Here is a 26,671-nt window from a genome sequence, read left to right on the forward strand (position 1 = left end):
GCTTTTGATTCATAAAATGTTTTCCTTGGAGTTCTGAAGTAGGTTTTCGGTGATTTACCAAGTATTAGTATAATGAAAGGGATTTTTTTTTTCACAGCGGCATGGCTCATAACACGAGAGTGAATGTTTGTATACTTGCAAGCTTTCTGGATAATATTATTGAGCTATGCTTCTTTCCTGCTCAGAAACCTTCGCTGCCTTTCCATTATCTACAAGATAAAGACCAATTCCTTAGCTCAGTGTTTGAAGCCCATTACCATTTACCGAAAGCCTTATGTTGAGCTCTTCCAATCTGCAACAAGTCTTCCAGCAAGACCAGGCTGGGCATATTACCAGAATTCACCCCGTATGTTCTCCTTCGGTACTTTTATATCTCTCTGTCTTGTCCAGCCCTGTCTGCTTATCTCTGTACACCTAATACCCACCCATTTTCAAAGCACTGACTCAAATCATTCTTCTTCCAGGAAGCCTTCCCTTGCTCCCCCACCCATGCTAGCCATTTTTTTCTCTATTCTTACAGCCGTATGAATCATACCATTTCTAGATATTTATCTTACCCAGCTCCGCATAGCTGTGCATCTTTTATAGATATGACTCTGCCTTACCAACTGTTGTAAATTCCTCGAGTCCCACATATTATATTTTGTCTCTCTCCCCCCGACCCCCGTAAATAGATCATCCATAGAAACTGGAGAAAAGAAACTAGGAAACTAACATTTTCTGAGTGTGAGTTGGCAGCCCCTCTGCTAGGCGCTCTGCAGGCGTTGTCTTAGGCAGTCTTCGCAACAGCCCAGTCAGGGTGATAATAGTGGCCATTTCAGGTGTCGGTAAAGTGAGCCTTAGAAGTTTGAGCAGTTAGTCTCAAGTCGTGCAGCTGGAGTTAAACTCAAGCACATCAACTCCAAATTCAATGCTCTTTTTTACTGCTAAGCATACTCTCCAGAGATTATCTATAAGAACACCTTTTCAGAACTTATTTTAAATGCTAGGAGCTTGTGATTTTCAAACCTTGATAAGTGTTGGTTGGCAAAAGAAGTTTCCAGGTATTCCATGGCTGGGTTCCCAGAGCAGCTCTCTTCCCAAATGTATAGACAGAGAACTTTCCCTCCAATGTGGTGGCATGCTTGGATTAAAACTCACATTGTCTCTCCACTTATTCTTAAACCAACATGTTTGTGCTGAGTGCCTCAGAGGTGTGAACTCTCCCTACCAGGGTCCTTGAGGTAGCAAATTTTAAGTTATCAAATTATTTTTCTTACTATAACTACCCACTTTTCTTCCAAAATTAAAGCAGAAATCTCTGAATGTGGGAGAATAAGGAAATAGCCAGGTCTTCAATACCCTAGTTAGAAACTCTTATCAAGTATGATTCCCTCTCTGCCTCAGAGACCTCCATGATTAATCCTGATATTAAATGATTAGATTTCTTATAAATTATGGAAAGGGCAATTTTCCAGATATAATTCTCTCTGTTATTCATTCAGTATTCAGATCCACAGATGAGACCTGAAAAGAAGCCTTTCAAATGACCTAACTCCTTTTTTAACTGAATAAGAACAAAATCCACATCAAACTTGTCTTTATGTGACTCTATGTGTTCCTGTTTATTTGTTGATAGAGTCAGCAATGATGGGATCATTGAGCTAAAAATCCCCTCTACTATTCATATATCGCATTAGTGTAGCTCTCAGGTCCTTTTTGTTTAAAGTCTGTTTATTCATTCCAATAACATTTATCCGTGGTTACCAAGTGTAGGCTCTGTGCTCTCAAGGAATTCACAGACTAGTAGGAAAAGATGTGTGTTTAAGCAGAGTGCTCCCTGCCAGTCTGCTATGCCGTCTAAAAGACCAGGGGCCCGACTCCTATCCAGTAGTGAAAGATCACATGGTTGTTTGGTAGACGAGTGGTCATCTCCTGTGAGAAACTCTTCCAGTTGACTTAGGGATGGGGGAGTCACGTGCAACTCACCCCACACACCTGTCCTCCACAGCATCCTCCAGAGTCCTGCAGGTGGAGAGTATGGAACCCATTTCAGAAACCACCAATAAAAGTGGATCTTAGCCCAGTTTTCCTCTTTTCAGTAACAATTTTAGTTTTACTTTGGATTAAACGCAGTCTCTCAAAAGAGCATTCCTTAGGCAAGGTAGTATCTTTTTATTTAACTGACCTTAAATACATGAGAGCTTTTACCTCTCAGGGCTTCATAGGACAAACAACTTCAAGTAGTTTTCCTTGTACAGTTAAGAGCTCAGACCACTGAATTTTAGATTCTAAAAGTGCCCTGGAAATCACTTAACCCATTGCCCTTTTTTTGAAGACTGAGGCCTAGGAAGGGGAAGTGACCAAACCATGGGTACTCACTAGTAGGATTAGAAACCAGACAAAAGAGGCTGGACACGTGGCTCACGCCTATAATCCCAGCACTTTAGGAGGCCGAGGGAGGTGGATCACTTGAGGTCAGGAGTTCGAGACCAGCCTGGCCAACATGCTAAAACCCTGTCTCTACCAAAAATACAAAAGTTAGCCGGGCATGGTGGCACACACCTGTAATCCCAGCTGCTCAGGAGGCTGAGGCAGGAGAACTGCTTGAACCCTGGAGGCAGAGGTTGCAGTGAACCAAGACTGTACCGCTGCACTCCAGCCTGGGCAACAGAGTGAGACCCTGCCGTACACACAAAAAAGGAAACCAGACAAAACAGCAAGCAGACCAGCACTCCTGTGCTATATCCTACACTGCTCAGCCGACTTCCTCTTTACCCTAATATCATAACCATTTCACAACTGTGAGTGGTAGATATTAGAAACCATTCTGTTACTCTGACTTAACTAAGGAAATCCAAGAAAACTCTTTAGTTGGCCGTAGGCTGCCTGCAATGAGTTGCTCTTTAGCTCTGCCAATAATATTTGGCAAAAAGAGAGGGTAGTGGGCATTGATGTGATGTGGCATTTACTGGTATGTAGTCATGGGAGCAGCAGGATTCAGAAAATTCTGTTTCTGTGTGGACCTCTTCAACAAAGATATGATCAACAGAGGCATCAGCATCTTCAGTCTTGCTCCTTTTGGCCTTTCATAGGTTTTGATTCCATAAAGTTCTATGTCTATTTGAGTGCATACTTCATTTCTAAGCAGTTATTCCCATGGACTCCCAGGGAATTTAAGAGATTATCTCTACCGAAATCCTCCTACAGATTCCCTGCCCAGCAGTCAACAAGCCTTGATCAACCTCCTTCCTTCAAGGAGTGCTCCAAATGCCCCCAAAGTCCATTTTCGTCAAATGTTTGAAAGTTCTTCCTAGGTCCAGCCCAGATTTGCTTTTTTCTGCAGTCCTTATGTTTCTGCCCAATAGAATTGCCTGCAAGTCAAGTCCAACAAGCGCTTGAGAAGCTCAGTTATTTGAAGACAGTCTACTCAGTGTTTTTTTCCTCTAGAGGAAACATCAGTATCTTCAAACGTTTAACCTGAAAAAACAGTTCAGACTCCCTGTCATGAACTCCATCGCTTCCCAGTGCATTCTCCCTAGTTTAGCAAGGATGCCTATTTCTCCACAAGAACCTTTTAAAGTGTGTGGAATTGAAAACTGAACACAGTGCTTAAGGAAGGATGAAGTGGACTAGGATGGATCTGTCTCCTCCCCCATTCAGTACCTTGTATCTTCATTAGGGCCACCTAACAAAATTCTGTTTTGCTGTGTTTGATGCTTTCACTGTCCTGCTGACATATGTTCAATTTGTAATCAGCTGAAGTCCATAAGCCACATATCTCCCCAGTCTCATTGTGTACTTTTTGTTGTGTTTGTACAAAACTTCATGAAACCTCATTGAATGTTACATTGTAGCCTCAGTCTGATTCCTGTTTAATAGTTTCCCTGAAGTCCTCATTCAGTCACATACTCTGCAATCTCTGTTGCTGGCAGATGTGATGGGTGTGACTAATGCCCACATCAAAGCCACCAATAAAAATATTTTCAGGGGAGGGAATTGACCAGAAGGCCATGAGGCTCAGTGTTACAGACATTCTTTCTACACGTGTGCTGTCTTCTGTCCTTAGTTTAATCTCAGCTGGTCCTGTCTCCCTCCTTCTACACTGTGTGGCCAACCTTTTCTCATTGTGTCTGTAGCGTTGTCCCAGAAGCCAGGCGTGCAGCACTCACTGTGAAGCAGGAAATGAGTCTTGTCCAGAAGGCCTTGCTCTGATGGAAACAGACTGAGTTTGAGAGGCCATTCCTCTGTTTCAGAGCACTTTCAAAACTATTTTCTAAATAGCCTGTTACAGAATTTCACCCAAGCTATTGGTGGTCAACATCATCTTTCAATAGCTACTATCTTGTTTTTCTTTAAATTAGGATATTTGCCTTCTCTGGTGTTCTGTCATCTCTCCTAATCTCCACAACTGTCAGGTATTTCGGAGAACAGATTAGCAAGCTCAACTGAAAGTTTTGATCTTTATCAGTATCATACTTTATTTTTAAAAAACTGAAAAGGGAAAAAGGACAGAAGGGAAAAAGAACTTGAAGAAATTCTTTTAACCATGGATTAGTGATAACAGCTGCAGAATCCTTGAGCTCACCATTTGATATTTCTATATTAATTTAAAGAAAAGTCAAAAGATTCTGCATATAGCAATAGAGGTGAGATCCTTTAAGCTCTATTCAGCAAGCCCTAAGAAAAGTGATTAGGACACTGTGCATGCCCATATGTGAATGCAGTTGGTCACCTTAGGTATTTCCCCTTCTTTCCACATCAATACATATTTTACTCAAATTCAGACCCTATGATGTTGAAACAGACAGTCTGGCATTGAATGTTTACCTCAAAACCCTGCTTTCTCTGCACCTAGGACAAACAAATCCTAATTCTCTAGTGTTTTGCATCTTGGAGCTATGAATTTTAAATAAATCAAAAACAGAAACCTTATTGGCTTTCCCAGTTTTATAATGTAAAGGACACACACACACACACACGTATATTTAAAATAGACCCTATAACCTCATGATATTCTTAAATCTTTACATGGTTTTCTTCTTAAATTTTGGAGGCAAAAGCAGGCAGACACTTTTAATAGCACAGTAATCATCATTTTTTAAATGAACTGTTACAAGGACATAATCTTAAACTATCCATAATTTGGAATAGGCACAACTGTGCATTTAAAAAAATGTAATATTACTCTTATTTTCTCAAGAAAGCAGATTTTCTGGAGGGAAAAGTATATATTGTATATATTAGAAAATACACATATGTTCATTCAGCCCTTCTGCATCTGCTGTGCTTCAGATGCTTTTGGGGATTCATAAACGTGTAAAAGAAAGTATCTGATCTTACAGGCCTTTTATCCTGGTAGGTGATAATACAAATATGGGTCTAACTATAATGCAAGGTAGAATTATGAAATGACCTAAGAAGCGATTCAGACTGCTAGGAAATGCTTCCCGGAGAAGACGCCATTGAGCTCATATTCAAGTCCACATAGAATTTCAACACTTAGAGACAGGATAGAAAAGGTGTTGCAGAGCCATATAATAAACATGACTTAAAAACAAAAACAGAAAATAAAGGCTCATGCATCCAAATGGAAATAAGAAAATTGCCTGATGATACCAGCCCTTGCAGCTTGCCAGCCAGGGCTGCCCTGGGGGAAAAGCCCCTCCACAGCACAACAGCTCCAGCAATTGGCTCGAATATTTCACATGAGAGTCCACAGGAAGAGTGAGCTTTCATGTATATTTTTTACATCCAAATTAAGTTAACTCATGGAATTTTCCACCCTTAGGAATTAAAGTAGCAACTCATGAAGTAATTCAGTTATGTCATTCATACCAAAACAGAAAATACTGGAGCAACTTGGCACCGTTTAAAAGCCAAGATTAGGCCTTGGCCATTTTATATTTTTTCACATTCCATGGCCGTTGTGTTATTTTAACTTTTATTGTGGCTGTAAATTTTTCAAATCAAAAGTATCTTAATTGCTTAGAAAACAGAAGTTGAAAATGGGTTCATAGTAAGAAGAGGGTTTAGGCAAAGCAGCTTTAGGAGGGAGAACTGAAAAAAAGCTGTAGCATTACATGTTCTGTAATGTGAGGGTTCTACCTAATTGGTTGACATTCACAGTTATGCATAATTATAGCTTCCTCTATATCCATAAATCATCTTAGAACTATAAAGTTGAGTTTAACCAAAAGATCTGTCCAATATTAGTTAAATGACATCTTTGGGGGAACATTGTCCTGATACAACAGCCACATTCATTTTAAAGCAGTTAATTGGACACATTGTCAAAAACCACGGTATTGAGTTTCCACATTTTAATTTCACATTTGCCTTCTCTGTGGCTTCTGCACACGGACGGGTCTCTTTTGGAGCTGGAAGTGTGTGAAAGTTATTGGAGAATGGTAGTCTCTGGGTAATGTTTCTGTAAGCTGCCCAAAATTTTCCCCCTGTAGTCTAGATGGGAAACAGCTGGTTTTTGTTTAAAAAGCTGTTTTGCAAAATGTCTAAATCTTGAGATATAGAACTGAGGTCACCATTAAAGCAGGTGCTTAAGAGCAAGTGAGAAAGACTCCAGGGGCCGGCTGGCTCTGGAATCTTCTGCAGGGCACTTCCTATTAGAAGAAAAAGTGTTGAAGTTTGCTCCTTTATTTAGGACACAGCTATAAGTATTATAAGTAAGTGCACAAGCAATACTACTAGAAATTGAGTAGTTTTGAACATAGCCAGCCCTCAAATGAATAATTAGCTCAGTATGAAAGGAACTAAAATGGTCATTTTTCTCACAGGGCTTCAAGATACAAGAGCCCAAGGCTCTAGTCTCCTTGGGAGATTATAAGTGTTTGAATTTTCTCTTTAAACACACCAACAGTAAAAGAACTACTATTTCAAATAAGCAGTACCATAACTGACTATATCTTCCAAGGTTTTGGATGCAATTGAAGGGAAAGGGGGAAAAGAGACCCAACTTGGCAAGACCCATATTGAAGCAGTTTGGAAAAAAAGCAAAGCAAAAAGCATGTGGAACCACTAAAGGCCAGTGCACGTCAGGTATCCACCAGTCTGAAGATGAAAGGAAATAAGCCTCCTCCCCTGGGAGCTGGAGGTTATTAGCAGCTGTTTATCCAGTCAGGAATAGAGATTAACATTGTATTTTTTTTTTAAGAACTAGAAGAAAATTTGTTTGGGAAGTTGGCTTTTCATATCAAGTCACCGTGCCTTGCCAAAAAAAACTTCCTTTCTCAGAACTCATGTACAGGCATTGAGCAATGTTATGATTCTCTGAAAAACTCTGGATTACCAAAAAGTCTTTCTCCATCAAATAGAACAGAAAAGGGCAGAGAAATGGGTGGACGTTTGCCATTGACACATTGCAGTTGTATTCTTTACCATGTGAAATTAGCCGTTTGGTCTATTACCTGTTCTCCTACCTGACTCTAAATGGGACACTCTGCCTTCTACCTCTCACACACCCTCACAACTTAATCATTGCCACTCTAACGTGCACACGATGGGTTCTGCATATACCTACTGCTTGTAAAAAGACCTTTCATGAGATATTGAGGAAGCTACTTAGTACTCTGGGTGCTTTATTCTCAAAAAAAAAAAAAAAAAAAAAGAGTTGGATATTGGTATTTTCCCCCTGATTTAATGCTACTCTTAATGTCATTTTCTTTTATTAAATCCTTTCTTCTGCTTTTGATCTTATTTATAGCAGAGCCACTAGTCATATGGAAACTATTATTGTATAGCTGGGAGATGAAAGACTTCATGGCAATTAAATAAGAGTGAATCATTTGGGCCAATAATACACACATACAGTGAGGTATCATTTGTGTCCAAAATGCCCTGTGTTGTTCACTTTGTAGCAAAGCCATTGAGCTTCACAAAGGGCTTTACAAAAATCTGCTTTTTGTCAGAAATATGTAGTCTGACAATATGAAAACACATGTTAACACACAGTCCTTTGCTGCTTGCTTCTTCACACATACCCAGTATCTAAATCATGCCACTTATTGATGTAAAATGAAATTTTCACTTAAGGTTGGGATGTTATTTAATTGTGTTAAGCATCAGCTCTTAAAAAATATATTTGGATAAGCTGTATCAAAATTCTACCCATCTACTCAAAACCTGCCTAAAATACCATGTTCTTCTTCAAGTAGTCCCTGGTTTCCCAAATGGGTATGACTTCATCATTTTTTAAAACCCTACATGACCTTGTACTCTTTTATGACATTCATCGTATTTTGCCTTGTATAGTAATTATATTATCCCACCATTAAAATTTCGGTGTCTGGGCCAGGCGCAGTGGTTCACGCCTATAATCCCAGCACTTTGGGAGGCCGAGGTGGGAGGATCACAAGTTCAGGAGTTCGAGACCAACCTGGCCAACATGGTGAAACCCCGCCTCTACTAAAATACAAAAATTAGCTGGGCGTGATGATACATGCCTGTAATCCCAGCTACTGGGGAGGCTGAGGCAGGAGAATCTCTTGAACCCAGGAGGCGGAGGTTGCAGTGAGCCAAGATCATGCCACTGCACTCCTTTCTGGGTGACAAAGCAAGACTCCATCTTAAAAAAGAAAAAAAAAAAAAATCAGTGCCTGCAAAGTCATAGACGTGCCTGTCTTTTATTATTTTCCCTGCAAATGCCCATGTAGTGTCTTGCATATAGTACACTTTCATAAGGTGCTTGTCAAATTAAGTGAAATGTTTATTATTTGATAGAAACATGCTAAATGTATATTTGACAATATCAAAGGCCTTAGATTTCAGACATAGTCTCACAGATCCATAAAATGTGTGTCATAATTTACTAAGCATCTAATTGCACATTGTACTATTGCACTCCTGTGCAGTGACCTGTGCAGTTCCTGTCCTTGAGATGGGATGCTCACAAATGGAGACAAGTATAGGCTTCACGAATGGCAGCAAAACAAACTTATTGAAGTTTATGCCCTGCACCATTCAACAATGACCTTGAATGTGTTTTAAGGGTGGTGTCTGTAATGCATAGTGAGCTTAGTGAGGTGACAAGAAAGTAGAGATTTCTGGAGAACCACTCAGCCCAGAAGGGTCAGAGAGTAAGGGGATCTGTGGAGCTTTAATAAAAGAGAAGCAGTTGGTGAGTTGGGAAAAAAACCAGCCCAGCAGACAGAGCAGGGAGGGCTTTGCTCAAGCCTTAGTGATGTGGGCATCAACCCAGCAGATGAGAGGCCATGCGTAGGTAATTGAACATTGATAGTGAGGAATATAAAAATAGGAGGAAACTGCATTGGTCCTAGGAGTCTAGGTGAAGGATGCATTGGCACAAGGTGGACCTCTTAGACTGAATCCATGCAGCAGGCAAGAGCCAGGCTGAAGCCTTAATATTGCAAGGGATCAACTGATGGAGAGAGAATATTGCATTTAAAAGATGAGTATTTAGAAAGTGATGGGGAAGAAATGATTCATTAGTTTAGGTGAACTTCTTTACACTTCTGCTCTCTTTCCAAATATATTACAATAAGCATGTGTTACTTAAATAACAAGAAAAGCATTTAAAAAATAAAGGCCAGTTGGTAATGGTAAATCCCTAGGGATCCTTAGGTATGGGTCACCTGGACTGGCTAAAAAGTGTGTGGAGGTGAGCAGCATGACTGTGCACTCTCACAGGTATGCTTGCACTTCAGGCATTCAGAATTCCAAGTGTAAATCAAGTGTCCAGTTGTCTTTTCCTTTAAACAGAAGCTGTTTACACATAATTGCTAGACTTCCCCATACTCTCTGTGCTAGATATGTTTGGTTCACTAGGATGGATTAACTTTAGTTCCATACCACCTACTTACTAGCCTGCTACGTGGAGCAAGGAAGACATAGAGGAATGGGCTCTGTTAATCTCCTGCCACTGTCCCCCTAGGTGAGCTCCATCCAGTTATGGTTTCCACTATAGGAAAATGATGTTGAGAATTGAGGGTGTGGGGTGGAGATACAGAAAAGATAAATGAAACAGTTTTAATAGATGGAACGTATGAGTTACTACAAGAAAGATGAACTGAGGTCGGCTCACATCCATTTGCATTTCTTGAACTATATCACAGAATCATTCATTTAACCATTTTGGTGAACATCCAGGGGAGTTTCAGCCCAGCTGATCGCATGATAGGCAAGAACTGCCAAGGTCAGGATCATTTAGCTCATGTTTAAATCCTCTTGAAAATTATTTTATTATCTGGAGAATAAATACTAAATAAATCTCCAAGAATTACACAATAAGGAATTACCTTACATTTCATACAGAACATAAGTGAAGCTATGATGTTTCTGGAAAACAATGTAGGTGTTCTCAAGACAGTTATGAAATCTTCTCCCAACAAACATGTTAAGAATCAAATAAAAATCCAAACAAAAGAATTGAATCCAGATCTGCTGTAAATGAAAAGTCTCTTAAAGGTTTAATCACGTGTACTAAAGAAAAACAATCTGATAATTTTTTAAACTGAGAAATATGGAAATTATGTTTGTGGTTGGAGTGTCCCAGATGTGAGCTCTTTCTCCCACAACAGGTGGTTATTAGAGGTAGGTCTTGTTTCCTGCAGAGCCTCTGTGCCTCTAGTGTTGTTCCTCACAGTATCTGTCTACTGCCGCCATTCCATGAACTTCCAAGTTCCCATCTGTGAGCCATTAAAGAAGTTTGCATGGCCGCCTCCCACCTCTTTAAAAGATGCACTTTTGTACTAAATGGTGTTTTGCACTTTTGAGAAAATAAGTTTGCTTTCCTCTAATATGACAGAGGTCTGGCAAGATAATTGTAACTGAAATCTAGTACTCTACAACTGTCATGTATAATTGATATTTCATGGGGAGATTACAGTTCAGACACCAAAACTGTTTTCTGTATCAATGGGTTTCTAATTACAGTGAAAACACATCAGCTTTTCTTTTGTGTTAATGGAAAAACAAGAGCGAAAAGTAACAGTAAGTCACAGTTACCAGGACTTCTGTCTTTGTCCCATTTTGTTGTTCTTCTTTCTAAAAACAAACAAACAAAAAAACCTATGTCCAAAATTGGAAACCAGATGTCATTAACAGCAACTTTAATTTTGATGTACCAAAATGTTTATAATAGTATATCCAGTTTTGTGTCGTTATCACTTGGTCTAGAAACTGTGACAAGTTTCCTAAAGTTCCCATTCTATGCTCTTTTAGAAGGATTATGGTAGAACAGAAGTGACTGGGGTCTGAAAGCCTGTTTTGAAGCAGTTATCTCTGGAGATAACATTAACTAGGATTGAATAACTGCCAAATGAAATTTAATACATTTTCCCATCCATGAAATAGGCCTCTTAAATACAACAGAATAATTACTTTCACAATACTCCCTGGAAACAAAGAGAGCAAAAATATTGAATGTCTTTTTTGTTTGTGGTGTTTGTTGTTAGCTAGAGGATAAGGACAAGGATATTTACCACAATGCTGAATGCATCTCCATATAAAAACAGCCTTGCCAACAACCACCTAATTTGAATCTGCATGTCTTTTAAATCTGTTTATGTTGGAGGGATCGTGGCAAATATTAAATTTTATAATTTAGTTAGACATCTTGGCCTTGGCCTGAGTTAATGAGCTATGATTTCCCCCCTACAATAAAGAAAATGGAAATGATTTTCCTATATCTGTATATGTATGTATATATATGTATGTCATATGCTTGTACCTAGGTGTGTATGTGCATGTATGGACATACACACACACACACACACACGTGCGCTGTTTTAAAACAAAAGCTCTGGGAAATAAACCCCTCTTGCCCCCTAACTCTGCTCCCCTCTCCTATATAATTGTTCAGTGTTGTAAGTTTTCTGAGTTCAAAATCTGTTTTAGATCTCTAACTAAACATCTAAAGTTAGATCTTAAGTCACTTCACCATTCTTGACCTTAGCTTTCTTTGTAAAATGAAGAGTCTGACCTAACTGATATATAACGAAGGTCCTCTAAGCCCTTGATGTCTAAGTTCTATGATTTAAAAGTGCTTCTATCAGTTTATCAAGCCCTTTCTTGGAAACTAAGGTTATTTAAAATTATATGGTGCTTACATGATTCAAAATAATTATTGCATATCTAATGACATTTAATTATATCCAATGACAAATTCACACAGGAGAATTTAAATAGATGTGTTGGAATTTGAGTATAATTTGACCTAATATACAGTGTAACTCAGATATTTACACCTACACGTACCAGCCAAAATGTGGACGGGACAGGCCAAGCTGGCTGTGTTTGGACTACATGATCTTGTCTCCCCTTCCTCCTTTGTAGCTCTCTGGACCAGGAAAATGTCTGTCATTAAGGTGGCCCATTCATAGGATGACCTATGTCTGCTTCAAAGTGAGCTGGGCCATCCAATGATCTTGGCATTCTAAGCTTAGAAATACGAAGACAAAGAGGAAATCAGCAGCAGGTACAGAACCAGAAGGAATGCACCACGAGGTATCATGAAGAATGAGTCCAATATGTCCTCATGAGAGAGCAGAAGCCGAAGAGAAGCAGTGGTGCCCCCAGAGAGAGGAGAGAGGCTGAATAGCCCAGCAGAGGCAAGGAGTGTCATTCGGTTCCCAAGAGCTCTCTGAGTCTAAAACCTAAGCTACAGAAAACTCTTTATGATAAATCTCCTTTTATTTGAACAATCTCAAATAGGTTTCTCTTCCTTACTATTAAAACTGCCCCCACTAAATTGATCAGTGTACAAAAATCCGCCCAAGAATCATTATGAGTTCCACAAAAACCAGGACCACATCTGAGTTATTTCTCATTCTGTCCCCAGTGTCTCACAAAGTGACAGGCATGGGCTAGATTAGAAAATGTTTGTTGAATGCATGCTCTGATCAATCAATGAATAATCATTGAATAATTTTAAAATTTCACTTCTTTTAGCATAGCTGTCACTAAAACTGCATTATACATGACTATGGAAAGATTCACATTTACAATGAGTATTAATTAACTTTTCATTAGCTGGCTTTTAACTTTAGACTACTGTTATCTCTATGAAAAGGTTATCAAAATAGGGCTTTAACGAAGTACAGATTTTCTAAAAATAGGGACCAAATGTCATTCTTAGAATTGATTTGCAGGAATCTCCTTTTTCCTAGTCACATTGTGACGTATTGAAGTTCAGAATTCCAAGATCATTGGATGGCCCAGCTCAATTTGAAGCAGACATGGGTCATCCTATGAATGGGCCACCTTAATGCCAGTGGACAACCCCTGACCCTTGTATATACAGAGAACAGTGTGGGTTTCTCCATCTATTTCTGTTATTCTAGTGATGGATTTGTGCTGACCATCCACCGTGTTTCTTCCCTTGTCTCTCATGTGACCAGAAATAATGTTTCTGAAAGAGAAGTAAACAGGGTTAGAACATGGCATCTGTGGCCAAGGAAACAAGCAAAGCCAAGCCAATTCTTCAAATTGGAATACCATTCCACAGCCACGGGCAATGGAATTGATCCTATCCTGGAGATCAAGCTCATTATTACATGGCTCTGGACCTATCCGAGGTCATTCACATGCCCTGGAATAGACACAGTTACAAGGGAAGTCTTAAAACATCACGACAAATTAGCCGGGTGTGGTGGTGGGCACCTGTAATTCCAGTTATTTGGGAGGCTAAGGCAGGAGAATCGCTTGAACCTGGGAGGCAGAGGCTCCAGCCTGGACGACAGAGCGCGAGACTGTCTCCAAAAAAAAAAAAAATTTAAATTTTAAAAAACAAAAGCATCAGAACAACTTTGTCTCTATCATTCTTTATGGAAAATGATTGATATTGAGATGATCTAACATGATCTATAGAAAATAGATGGAGTTAGGTAACATATGGGCCTAAAATCCAAACAAAAATGTAGTTGGAACAACTAGATCCTCAAATATATTTATAATATTTAAGAGTTTACAGTCATTGTATAGAAGAAAGATTTAAAATTAAATAGATTTTAACAAAACAGAGACAAAGATCACCGTAAGTGAAGATAGCCTGAGTTTTGAGTGTTCTTGAACTACACAGGCTATTCTTTCTATATAACATGCAAGTATTTTCGGTCAAAACACACGATTCTGTCTGAAGTTATTATGTACCTGTTATATACCAGTTGTCATGTATGATTCCGTGGGTTCTCTTTTCCTCTTTTAAGAACTTACCTCAATGTGATCTAGAGGAAAAACATTTCAAGATCAGTAACTGAATATATTTTAAGTAAAAAGCAAAACATTAACCTCAAGATATGTCACAGATGCTTGCAAATAAGTCTTGAGAGTGTTAATGATTCTGAAATAGGAGTATACTTCTCCTCTATGCTCAAATCTGTGGTTACTTTCAGTGATTTTGACTTAGAGTCATCCTTTGTGGAAATTCAAGAAATTACATCCATTGGGAACATAAATAAATATGAATCAGCACAAAGAATTATTTAGATATTGATTGACAGACATAAAGAGCCACCATTTTATCAAGGCCTGTAAAAATTCATGCTTACAAGTTGACATCTTAGATTGAAAGGATAATCATTGATTGAATCCATTTTCTAATGCATGAATATAAAAACAGCAAATCAAAACCTCAATGGAAAATAGCTATCTCTCTTCTGAATAAAAATTAAAATATATAGGAGAGTCAGTTACAAATGGTTGCAGGAGCAGGTGGGCGTGGTCTGCCTGTAGACTGAAGCAGACTTCAGTCACAGAGAAAAGGAGTGGTGTGGCAGGCAACAGGGTTGAATATGTTTTTTTTGAAAAAAGGTCTGTACTTAATGCCATAGAGCTCTAGGATCAGTGAGTGAAATCTACAAAGAGGCCAATTTGTGGTAAAAATGGAATGGGCTGCTTTGGGAGATACCAGTCTCAGTACATTTGAAGCACCCCATAGAGGCCACATAACCACCATTCAGAAAGTTCTGTATTGCGACACAGGCACCGGGCAGCAGTGCTGGACTTCCCACCTCTCTCTGCTGAAACACTTATTGATACTTCCTGATGCTCATAAGCCTCAAGTCTTTTCCTATTCTTGCTGTATTTTGAATCCAAACAATATGATTTATGATTTATGTGATCCTTTCCACCCAAAATTTAAAAAAATATTTTGGAGCGCATACACACACACACACACACACACACACACACACACCACACGCACGTACACATGAATATAAAAATGGCGTATTTCAGGATCACTTAAATATATTTTCAGTAAAAAGCAAAATATTGTAGGCGATACTGACAACACATACCTGCCTTTAAATAGCATGTGTTTATTAGGTCCTGTGAATTTGATTGTTGTTGGTTCAGATTCTTATTATTGATGCATTCTTTGGAAATACCCTTTTAAAATATTTTGGTAACAAAAAGAGTGAAGATTCTCCTTTCTGGTTTCATATTTTTGACTGGAAAAAACTAAACCTGATTCATAGCAGTCTAAATGTATGGTTGATTTTTTGTGTTTTAGACTCACCGTCCTGTGTAAATGCTTACTTAACCATAGGCTAAGAAAATACTTGGAAATAGAAAAGAAAATGTGAACTACTCCTTGTCCTCTTAGTTTATAAATGCTTAATGTTTTTGCTTGAAGGCATATGCTATAAAGTAGGCAGTTGCTGTCTCAGTGCCGCAAGTTCAGTGTCTCTGGACCCTAGAGTAGATAGCAGTAGTTAATGAAAAGCTCAGCAGTATTTTTTTAATCAAGTAATCATGCTGTACTCTATAATTTTATTTTTGGAAGCATCGAGAGTATTTACAATATGGTGTCTTTCTAGGATCAGAATAGTGAGGGGAAAAATGGAAAAATGTCCAAACATCCTTGCATGGCAATGATGGCATTACTGGTGTGTTTAATAAAACCTTTATTGGTACATTTTCCGGTGTGGTGGCATTGGCAGAAACCATCCCCCTTTGGATTTGAAACTCAGCAGCTGATGAAATACAGTAAACATTAATTTGGAATGGGCTGCCAGTTTTGGAAAGCCAGGTGACATTTTATTATATTTGTACCAAGCAGAGGCTGTGTCCCATACTGCTGTAGCTTCCGCTGTCAGAGGCTTAGCTGGCATTATGGAAAAAAAAAAATGGCAGGCCTGAGAATCTTATCCCCTGAAATGAAAGTCGAATGCCAAATTGAAATTCCTGTAGGATTTCCGATAGCAATGGGGGAATTGAGAAGCCCACAATTAAGCATATGGGCATTAAGATAATTGTCAGATCTGTTGGCGGACATGATAGAAGACAGATGGGTACGAATCAGTGCGCTCCACTGCAGCACCCTGGGAGACAATTTGACGTTTTACCTGCCTGAGCTACTCTGCCATATTTGTCACTGAATGTACAGCACGGCGTCTTACTGAGTGTTAAGTGTTTTCGCCGGGAACTATAGGTGCATGTGCGGTCCTTCAGCGCCCTCTAGTGAAATGCGTTTGGGAGTATGGTTTTTGAAAAGCCAGCCTGCTTTCATCAGGTCCTCGTGGCCTCTGGAAATAGCAGTCACACCTCTGGCTCCTGCTCACCTCTCTGGTTCCTCTCGCCCCTTTCAGGTGGGGACCCATCGTGAAGATGGTGTGGCCCTGAGAGGCAGCCATTCTCTTCTGCCAAACCAGGTTCCAGTCCCACAGCTTCCTGTCCAGTCTGCGACTTCCCCTGACCTGAACCCACCCCAGGACCCTTACAGAGGTAGGTTGGCCTCACCAGGGCACTTCTGACCTCACTTTCACAATAGGCCCTGTATTGATACCCAGCCTCTTGGTGTTCATCCCTCAAGAAGCACTGGCAGAAACCCAAGAATCAAATTGGGCACAAAAATGGTAAGGAAATGGGAAAGTATTTAGAACTTCGCCCGCTAATCATGTTTCTCCAGGGACTGTTTTCCTCAAACATCCTCTGAAATCCTGGTCCTCTATCAGCCAGGAATGAGGCCACAGACTGATGAGAGGAAATTTTATTTTAGCTATTTCCACATTTTTCTCATTCAGGTCCTCTAATGTGGTTAGTTGTGGCCTGAAAATGATATTTCCAAATGAATAGGAAGGAAGGAAATTGTTGTTGTTGTTTCAGATGGAAGGAAATATAGGTGCATTTTACAAATGGAGCTTGGTTGCAGTTGCATGATTTTCGTTCTTGAGTCATCTAGCCCTCTAATGATTGCCTCATAGCAGTGACTGTGAGCAGCTTTTCATGACCCCAGGAAGTTGGGCTGCTATTGGCCAGCTGACTAGGAGTCACTTAGATAACATCTTCTAGTCCCTTCACGTTTAATACAAAAATGATAACCTTGCCACAGGAATACATGTGGGCATTTTTTCAACTGTTCAACGTTGTACAGATCTGAGTGTCAATTTTATGTATGGGTATGTCTGCCCATTTTATATGAATAGTATGATTTTATGGACTTTTTTGAGACAGAGCTTCACTCTGTTGCCCAGGCTGGAGTGCAGTGGTGCGATCTCAGCTCACTGCAACCTCCACCTCCCAGGTTCAAGCAGTTCTTCCTCAGCCTCCCAGGTAGCTTGGATTACAGACATGCATCACCATGCCCGGCTATTTTTCATATTTTTGGTAGAGACAGTGTTTCACCATGTTGGCCAGGCTGGTCTTGAACTCCTGACCTCAAGTGATACATGTGCCTCAGCCTCCCGAAGTGCTGGGATTACAGGCGTGAGCCACTGCACCTGGCCAGGACCTTTCTTATCAAGAGCCTTTGGGTTTTGTCCTCTTTGTCCGAAATCTGTACTTCTCAGACTGCACATAAGCACGACCTGAGGATCTTGTTAAAATGCAGATTCTGCTTCAGTAGGTCTGGGATTGTCCATTTCTAATGGGCTCACAGGTGATGAGGCCACATGGACCAAAGTTTGAGTGGCAAGATTCTAGAATACACAGATTACAAATAAGGGGGAATACTTGACAGATACAGTTCTACCTTTAAAAAATTTATTACATTAGGATCGTGTTTTAAAATGCAGTGTGACTTGGAAAGTTGAGCAATGATAAAGCTAGAAATTTCTAAAATGAGTAGCAAACTGCCTTCCATATGTACCATTTTAAAATGCTGATTACTCCTTGAGAATAAGAGAAGCCTAATTTCAGAATATCATTAGGGTACCTATTGAAGTCTTGACTGCACATATTTAGCATACTCCCTGGGAATTATATTTTAAGGACATTTTCCTATTAAATCATTGCATATGGAAGAAACTCAATATAATAGCTGATATTTACTTGGGTTCTTAATCAGAACATTGGCTGTGTGATTTTCATGATTATGATTTTCATTGCAATTAAGTTGATGTTTTGTAGACAGTGAAATTACCATCTACTCCAAAAGATTGCAAAATAGAATTTAACCTTAGAGCCAATGCAGGGAAAACTTGTTTCTGCAGGTGCATTTTTTGAAACTTCAACAGATAGCAGGAAAAAAAAAAAAGTGACAGAAGGATCACAGTTCAGCAGTATGAATTGTCTGCTGGCAGCCTTGCAATCTGGTGGGCAGGCAGTGAGATGTTGGTGTACATATCACCTGATTCCTCTTTTTCTGTAGGCATGCCACCAGGACTACAGGGGCAGAGTGTCTCCTCTGGCAGCTCTGAGATCAAATCCGACGACGAGGGCGATGAGAACCTGCAAGACACGAAATCTTCGGAGGACAAGAAATTAGATGACGACAAGAAGGATATCAAATCAATTACTAGGTCAAGATCTAGGTAACAGTATATAATACTGTCGCTTCATTTAATTCCTTTATTGGACTTTGATGAAGTGAACAGAACGGGAAGAAACTATTCAGTTTTTTCCTGGCAGGTAGATTTACAGCTGAAAAGAAAATTAAAGGCCTACTCTAGAAGTACTAAAAGTATCGTTTAAGATACCTGTACTCTAGTGGAGCCTAAAATGTTTTGGCATTTATGAATCTGGACCCAATGCTAATGACACACAGTGAAAACAATTTGTATCTGATTCAAGTACAGTTTATTTTTAAAACTATACTTATTCTACAAATTTGGTCAGAAATGTTGTGTCTATAATATTTCTAAAAAGAGATTGTAGCCGTGTTAAAAACTCAATTGATGTATGCGCCAACTATAACTCTTTTCTTACCTCTAAAGTGAGAAAATACTGATTTCCTAGATTTATCCTAAACATGCAGATGTGTATGAGTAATACCTAAATTGCTAATGATTTTTCCTCCTGGACACTCTTTTCTGCAGAAAACACAACTGCAGGAAAATAGCTTCTGTCTGGTTTTCTTAAATATCTGCTATCTTTAAATTCGAATCTATATCTCCTTGAACTTGAATCTGGTAATCAGATGGTGTTTGAATACTAGCACCCATGTAGTTTACCTCAATTCCCTTGGGTTGTTTTTATTCACAAATTCAACCAAGTGTCCTAAGACTACAACTTTCCATCTAAAGGCTGTGGTTCTCAAGGTTCTATTTGGAATCTTTTGTGAATTAAGAACATGCTGCCTCTTCACGTTACCTTCGTAATTACTTAGATGAATTCCATGTTCTGCCAGAAGTTTAAAAATGCCAAATGCTTCTAGATAACCCCTTTCCTTCCTCATCGTTTTCTGATTCTTGGCCACTTTGGCAAGAAATCCCAAGGAGGGAATTTCATACCTTTAATAACTTCTGTGTTAGACCAGTCAGTTCTTGGTAATTTAACTTACTGTGGCCAAACTTATGCATGTTAATGGATCCTTTGATGTTTCAGAACAACATTTTCACTCGCTGTTGAGAACCTTCTTATTTAAAAAGGTCACTCTTATGACACTTACTTCTGTATGCCTCCAAAACTGTATTACAAGGCAGTGCCTTTCAAATCTAGGCAGTTTTATTTGCATAACCAGTTTGTTTATAAGTGAATAACCAATTCTAATTGGTTATTGGCCTGAAAACCTTTGGAAGAAAAGTTCCCATTTTCCAGTCTCCTTTGTGTAAGGTGTGGCACATGTTGGATGTATTAAAATATCACCCAAATGCTTAGCTTCCGGACAGGCCTGGCAGAGACTGTTTTCTTTTGCTTTTTACAGCCTATTTGCATAGTAGAATATAGGAGTGAATTAATTGTTACTTGATTTCCTTGGCACTGGCAGCAGTCGGGGATGAGGGCAGAGAAGGGATCGGTAGAAGGCAGAGAAAGAGGGCCTTTGCCAGTGGATTCAGTTGAGTTGCCTGTTTACCATACACACCTGTGGCAGACAGTGCCTTCTGGAAAGGCACTTATGCTATGGAGAGAGAGGAGCCTGGTCTTACAGCGTCCTTCTGTGGTGTCATCCTCCTTGCCCCTAACTTTTCTCCTTCACCCAAGTGTTCTTGACTCGTGCATCATCTTTATGTGTAACGTGTACTTGCAACCCAGGAATACCACTCTCACTTTTGATTGATTGGAGCTTCTCAAGTGTAATTGGTCCTTATTGCCACTTGGAAGTTACCCAGAGATTCTCCAAAATGGAAGACCAGAGTCATAAATTTTAAACCAGCATTCATTAAGTATACATTGAATTGACTAGATAATTTCCCACATCTTCCAACTCCAAAATGTTGTGATTAATCATCTTTATTCTGTGAACATTTCTGATGTGTGAAATTACCCCGTAGGTTGTTAGTCACTTCCATGGAGTTTCTTGTGATGGGAAGTCTACTGATGTTCAGTGAAGTTTGTTTCATTTTTTGTATCTCTCATAAGCCCCCCGAAAATCGTCACTTAAACGTTTATTCATAATAGTCATTCGGAGCTTTGTAGCACATGCCGTTCTGCCTTCTTGAGACAAGACATCGTGCACATCTCTCTTTTTTACATGATAGCTCTTGGAATATTTGAGCCGTGCTGCCATGAAGGTTTCCTCATATGATATGCTTTCCAGGTGGTTCATCATCCTCTTTGCCTTCCATTCAGAAGTTTCTAATTTGTCACTGTGACACCCAGAAATGGACAGAACCAATCTTATCTTTTCAGACTATTCTGGGCCCAGCCATGTCTTTGTTATGAATCATGGAATATTTTCGTTTTCACAATCAGAAATTAGTGTTTGTCTTTTTTTTTTTTTTTTTTTTTTTTGGTTTGGTAAGAGACAGAGTCTGGCTCTGTTGCCCAGGCTGGAGTGCAGTGGCCTTATCACAGCTCACTACAGCCTCCACCTACTAGATTCAAGTGAGCCTCCCACCTCAGCCTCCTGAGTAGCTGAGACTACAGGTGTGCATCGCTGTGCCCAGCTAATTTTTTTATTTTTTATAGAGAAGAGGTCTCACTATATTGTCCAGGCTGGGATTACAGGCATGAGCCACTGCACCCAGCTTTCTGGCTTCATTTTTGACTCACAATGAGGTCATGATCATTCATAAGCTGTAGGTGTTTGGTTTTTTTAATCGTTTTGGATGGCTGATATCAATTCAGGTTTCCCAAACTTGTTCTGGGGATCATAAACATCTATAAGATTAAAGACCATGGAAGTCATGTTTTCCTAACCTTTTATTTCATACATAGAGAAAATGAGAATTACATAGTGGGTTGACCAGGCCTTCAAAGCAAGGTAATGGGGATACCTGGATAAAAGCCTCACTGTCTTCACTCCCACTGCTCTGGTGTCTTACATATAGGCCTTTCTTCTTACTCCTGTTAAGCTGCCTTGTATTTTTTTGACCTATCAAAATCATTTTTCAATTACTTGTTTCCCCTAGGTTTCAGATGTCACGGTATGAAAGGTTTTCTCTATATTAAAAAAATGAAGTATAAACATAAAGTCTTTTTGAAGCATGGTTATGCAGCATATGCTAAGCGTAAGTTGGTGAACGCCTGCTTTGCAGAGTGTAACCCCATTGAATAAAAAAAGCTTTGTTGGCCGGGCGCGGTGGCTCAAGCCTGTAATCCCAGCACTTTGGGAGGCCGAGATGGGCGGATCACGAGGTCAGGAGATCGAGACCATCCTGGCTAACACGGTGAAACCCCGTCTCTACTAAGAAATACAAAAAAATAGCCGGGTGAGGTGGCGGGCGCCTGTAGTCCCAGCTACTCGGGAGGCTGAGGCCGGAGAATGGCGTGAACCCGGGAGGCGGAGCTTGCAGTGAGCTGAGATCCGGCCACTGCACTCCAGCCTGGGCGACAGAGCGAGACTCCGTCTCAAAAAAAAAAAAAAAAAAAAAAAAAAAAGGTTTGTTTCTCCTTTCTGCCCCCCTGTATCAGTATGGGCACACTCCGCACTCTAGCTTTAATCTACGTCACTCTCACCTGTTTGGTTTGGGTTTAATGTCTGTGAGAAAACCAAGTGTCTTGTGTATTGTGAACTGTCACAGCCAAGTTGCAAGGTCCAGTGGATATAAAAATTCTGCCAAAGACATGGCATAAGATGGAAAAGTTCCCTGAAAACTCTGGAAGAAAACAATGTAGACACCTTCTTTTTCCCCACACCATTAGAAAATGTTGCATCCCTTTTGTCCCACAGCAATAATGACGATGAGGACCTGACACCGGAGCAGAAGGCGGAGCGTGAGAAGGAGCGGAGAATGGCCAACAACGCCCGAGAGCGCCTGCGGGTCCGTGACATCAACGAGGCTTTCAAAGAGCTCGGCCGCATGGTGCAGCTCCACCTCAAGAGTGACAAGCCCCAGACCAAGCTCCTGATCCTCCACCAGGCGGTGGCGGTCATCCTCAGTCTGGAGCAGCAAGTCCGAGGTCAGTGCAGGCCGGCCTCCTTGCAGAACTCGTGAGGAGCTTGTGGCAGGCACAAGCTGAGATGGGCATGCCAGCCTTGAGCAGTGGCAGACAGTAGACCTTCAAGTGTCATTCCAAAGAATTGTTTCCATTGCAGACTGTGTCTAAATCCTTAAGTAAGGCAGCATCCCTTTCTCCTGTAATTAAGTTGTAGGATTCTTATAACTAAGATTATATTGCAACTTTCCCTATATCCTTTCAGTAATTGGAGCTTAGTTTATTTGCTTTACCAACCTTTGCTTGCTGTAAAGTGGCTGTACACACTCACATGCAGTTCAACTTTTACTAGTGACTGACCAAATGGATCGCCACAGTACGTAGTAACTGTTCCTTTTGTTCTGTAATATAAACACTGAGAAAAAGGTCAGACACGCAAGAAGAGTGCATTGCTGCCCTCTGCCAGAAGCCTCAGCATTAAACAAAGGTCCTGTGCTTTAATCCTCCACAGAAAGGAATCTGAATCCGAAAGCTGCATGTCTGAAAAGAAGGGAGGAAGAGAAGGTGTCCTCAGAGCCTCCCCCACTCTCCTTGGCCGGCCCACACCCTGGAATGGGAGACGCATCGAATCACATGGGACAGATGTAAAAGGGCAAGTTTGTTTTCAACATTTCTGAAACCGATCATTCGTAACTGTCACCAGTGTATCAGCTATAAAAGTGAATTTTACCCAAATTGACAGATACTTTCTTTCATGGAAAAAGAATTAAAAAAAAAAAAAAAAAAAAAAAAAAAAAAAAAAAAGCAGCAGCACACTTCCTCTGTTACAAATATATTAATGAATTTTTTTTCTCTTTTTTCCTTTCTCAGGTCCAAGTTGCCACATTGCTTCATTAAAACAAGAGACCACTTCCTTAACAGCTGTATTATCTTAAACCCACATAAACACTTCTCCTTAACCCCCTTTTTTGTAATATAAGACAAGTCTGAGTAGTTATGAATCGCAGACGCAAGAGGTTTCAGCATTCCCAATTATCAAAAAACAGAAAAACAAAAAAAAGAAAGAAAAAAGTGCAACTTGAGGGACGACTTTCTTTAACATATCATTCAGAATGTGCAAAGCAGTATGTACAGGCTGAGACACAGCCCAGAGACTGAACGGCAATCTTTCCACACTGTGGAACAATGCATTTGTGCCTAAACTTCTTTTGGAAAAAAAAAAATATAATTAATTTGTAAGTCTGAAAAAAAATATTTAATTTAAAAAAAAATTGTAAACTTGCAATAATGAAAAAGTGTACTTCTGAAGAAAACTACATGAACGTTTTTGTTGGTATTCAAGTCAGCTAGTGTTTATAATTACTGGATATTGAATTAGGGGAAGCTCGGCTGCCCTAGTAACAAAACCAGCAAACGTCCTGATGACAACGAAGTGATGACATTAGCCATTCCTTAGGGTAGGAGGAACAGATGGATCTTATAGACCTATGACAAATATATATATAAATATATATATAAATATATATTAAAAATTTAGTGACTATGGTAAGCTTTTGTTCATTTGTTTCAGACTTTTTTCTCCTGTAAAAAAATAGTACTGATTAACTTTTTTAAAAGAAAGATTTTACTGTAAATATGGATTTTTTTTTTTTGTCTTATTTCTGTCCCTTTCCCTGGTTTGTTATCGTAACCTGTAGTGCCAACTCTGCTTCCAGAGGGGTAGTGCAGGATGAAATGCTGACCCTGATGTTGCTTCTCATTCATAAATAAGTAGAAAGTTGTTTCTCCAGTCTTTTGGGAACACAGGACTTAAAAGTCACATCATGTGTAGATATTACAAGCAGCATTACCAAGACATGGCAAAAAGAGTTTGTCTGAATTGTAATGTTGCATTTGTGACCCTATTCTGGGATTTTCAGAGGTACAAGGTTAGAATGCTACAATGTTACCACTGTGCCTTCCAATGTTTATATCATCGGAAACATAACATAATCAAAGTGGCTGTGATTTAACAAAATGATTAAAGTGTTACCTACCTGTGTAGCCGAAGTAGTGTGCAGTGAGGCGTTTCTGAATACATGGTCAGATTTTTGGAAAAAAACAAAAACAAAAAAAACAAGTAAAGTTCAAAAACCGTCAAATGAGAAAATTGCAAGTAGTGTGACAGAGCTGATTGATTTTGTTGCTTTCTTGATTTTTTTTTTCAAAATGGGTTTACTAAAATGTAGATGACTTAACTGCCTCCTCCTTCATCTGAAAAATGCCAATATTCAATCATCATGCAGCATTACAACAAGCCTTATAAGTCCTAAAGCATTAAGTTGCACTTTTTTGAGGAGGGGTAGTGCAGTATTTCTCTGGCCAGTATGAATGAAGTTTATACTTACCATATTTGATAGAAACATAGATCAAGCTATGGCACAGCGACTCATCAGATAGCTAGCTTTGACGTCTGGGCACAATTGAACCAACTTCCATCGTGAATCTTTATAATGATTGACTTTGGTGTATAGTGCAGTAAACAAATAGTGCTCCTAGTTAAGTATTTGTCAGCATCCTTTTGTCTCTAACTCGTTTCTATTTTTACAGCCACACAATTCTTGGCATGTATTAAGAAAAAAAAATCCCTGTTCAAGTAGTTTTTCCACCTATCAGCACTGAGTAAATGCCATAAATCCATTGAAATGGTCTAAATGTTCCATCTGTTCTCCTGTTTTGCCAGTTATATAGTAATGAAATACATTTGTAAATTTTATGCAACAAATGGCAAACGTATCATTATTTTGAAATTGTGTATGTAAAAGTTATATTTTTACATGTAGACTCTTGTTATTATGTGTTTTAATACATTGTATCAGTTTTTGTTTTTTTTTAACTGTGTGGTTTAAAAAGAAGTCTCATTTAAATGAAATAGTGAGCTACAAGAATCAGAATTTTATGTTCATTTCTGAAAATGTAAGAACAAATAAGATAGTTACCACAAACCCATAAACATTTTGATTAGCTGTGTGTGTGTTGAAAAACTGTAAATATGTTCAGTAGCGATAAAACTAAAATAACTTTGATTTGTTGATAAGTTCCTAAAATGTGGAGGTGGATTAAAACCTTAGGAGAATAGCAGAAATCAAACTTCATGAAAAGTTATTTTGGGACTTTCCTGTGAAATGTATGAACAAAGAGGCTCAGAGAAGGGCATGGAAGACAATAATGTATACTCTCCCCTCCTCCCTGAATAATGAAAACCATGTGTACTTGTTCCCTCCGTATGTTAAAGATTTCCTTTTAGTGGTACATTCTGCACTCATTCTGTATAGTCTACCAAGGCGGGTATCCCTAGGAACAATATTATATAGGAAGCAGGTATACTCTGATCACATTCAGGATACGTGTACAGAAGAAAATATGGTGTTTACTCTTTAGGGAACTGGAAACACTCCCTGCATTGATGTACATTTTAAGAATGGCACTTTTGATACATGTTATCATAAAGGTGCTTAATAGAGCTGAATTAAAGTTTTTCAAATCTGTAAACAAAGCAAAAAAGTAAATTGTAGTCATTTGATTATTTTTTAAATTGGTGCTTTATATTTTGTTCTCACTCAGAGTAAAAGCTGCAATTTATTGTTCACCAGCTTTGATGTATTCATTACTCAGTAATGCAATACCTCTATTGTTGAATTCCCTTTGGAAATAAGTGAAAATTCTAATGGCCACCGGAAGCTGCTCGCTAGGTTTTGCTTGGTGGAGAAACACAATCTGCACCTACCCATATTAATTGGGTTGTATCCCCATTGAAAAAGAAAAAAGGGAATGTGGCCTTTTTAGTGTGTTTTTTATTGTTGTTGTTTTGTAATTATCAAACCCAGGTAAGATATTGGTATCCTGCACTGGATTTTGAAATGAAATTCAGCGGAAGACAGTTAAGATTAAAGTACTATACAAACATTTCAGAAGGGTCCATACTACACTCTATATGACAACACTTAGGCTGGGGATCTCTTTCAGAAACTCGGACTTT

The 26,671-nt window shown here is 39.3% G+C and overlaps 1 protein-coding gene across 19 annotated transcripts in view; it reads left to right on the forward strand.

The window, feature by feature from the left end:
• LOC105477098 (transcription factor 4) overlaps positions 1–26,671 on the forward strand; it is a 419,558-nt gene that overhangs the window by 391,421 nt on the left and 1,466 nt on the right. For 13 of the 19 annotated variants that reach the window (XM_071085290.1, XM_011733442.3, XM_011733446.3 and 10 more), the window contains 5 exons: positions 16,545–16,680; positions 18,545–18,707; positions 22,448–22,677; positions 23,165–23,305; positions 23,524–26,671. The exon at positions 23,524–26,671 is cut by the window's right edge and continues 1,466 nt beyond it. In XM_071085290.1, the coding sequence (XP_070941391.1) occupies positions 16,545–16,680; positions 18,545–18,707; positions 22,448–22,677; positions 23,165–23,301 (666 nt within the window). In that variant the 3' untranslated portion in view covers positions 23,302–23,305; positions 23,524–26,671. The remainder of the gene's footprint in view (positions 1–16,544; positions 16,681–18,544; positions 18,708–22,447; positions 22,678–23,164; positions 23,306–23,523) is intronic. The other 6 variants (XM_071085287.1, XM_071085288.1, XM_011733440.3 and 3 more) reach the window with 1 other exon arrangement.

This window comes from Macaca nemestrina, chromosome 19 (genome assembly GCF_043159975.1).
Source record: "Macaca nemestrina isolate mMacNem1 chromosome 19, mMacNem.hap1, whole genome shotgun sequence".
Classification (NCBI taxonomy): Eukaryota; Metazoa; Chordata; class Mammalia; order Primates; family Cercopithecidae; genus Macaca; species Macaca nemestrina.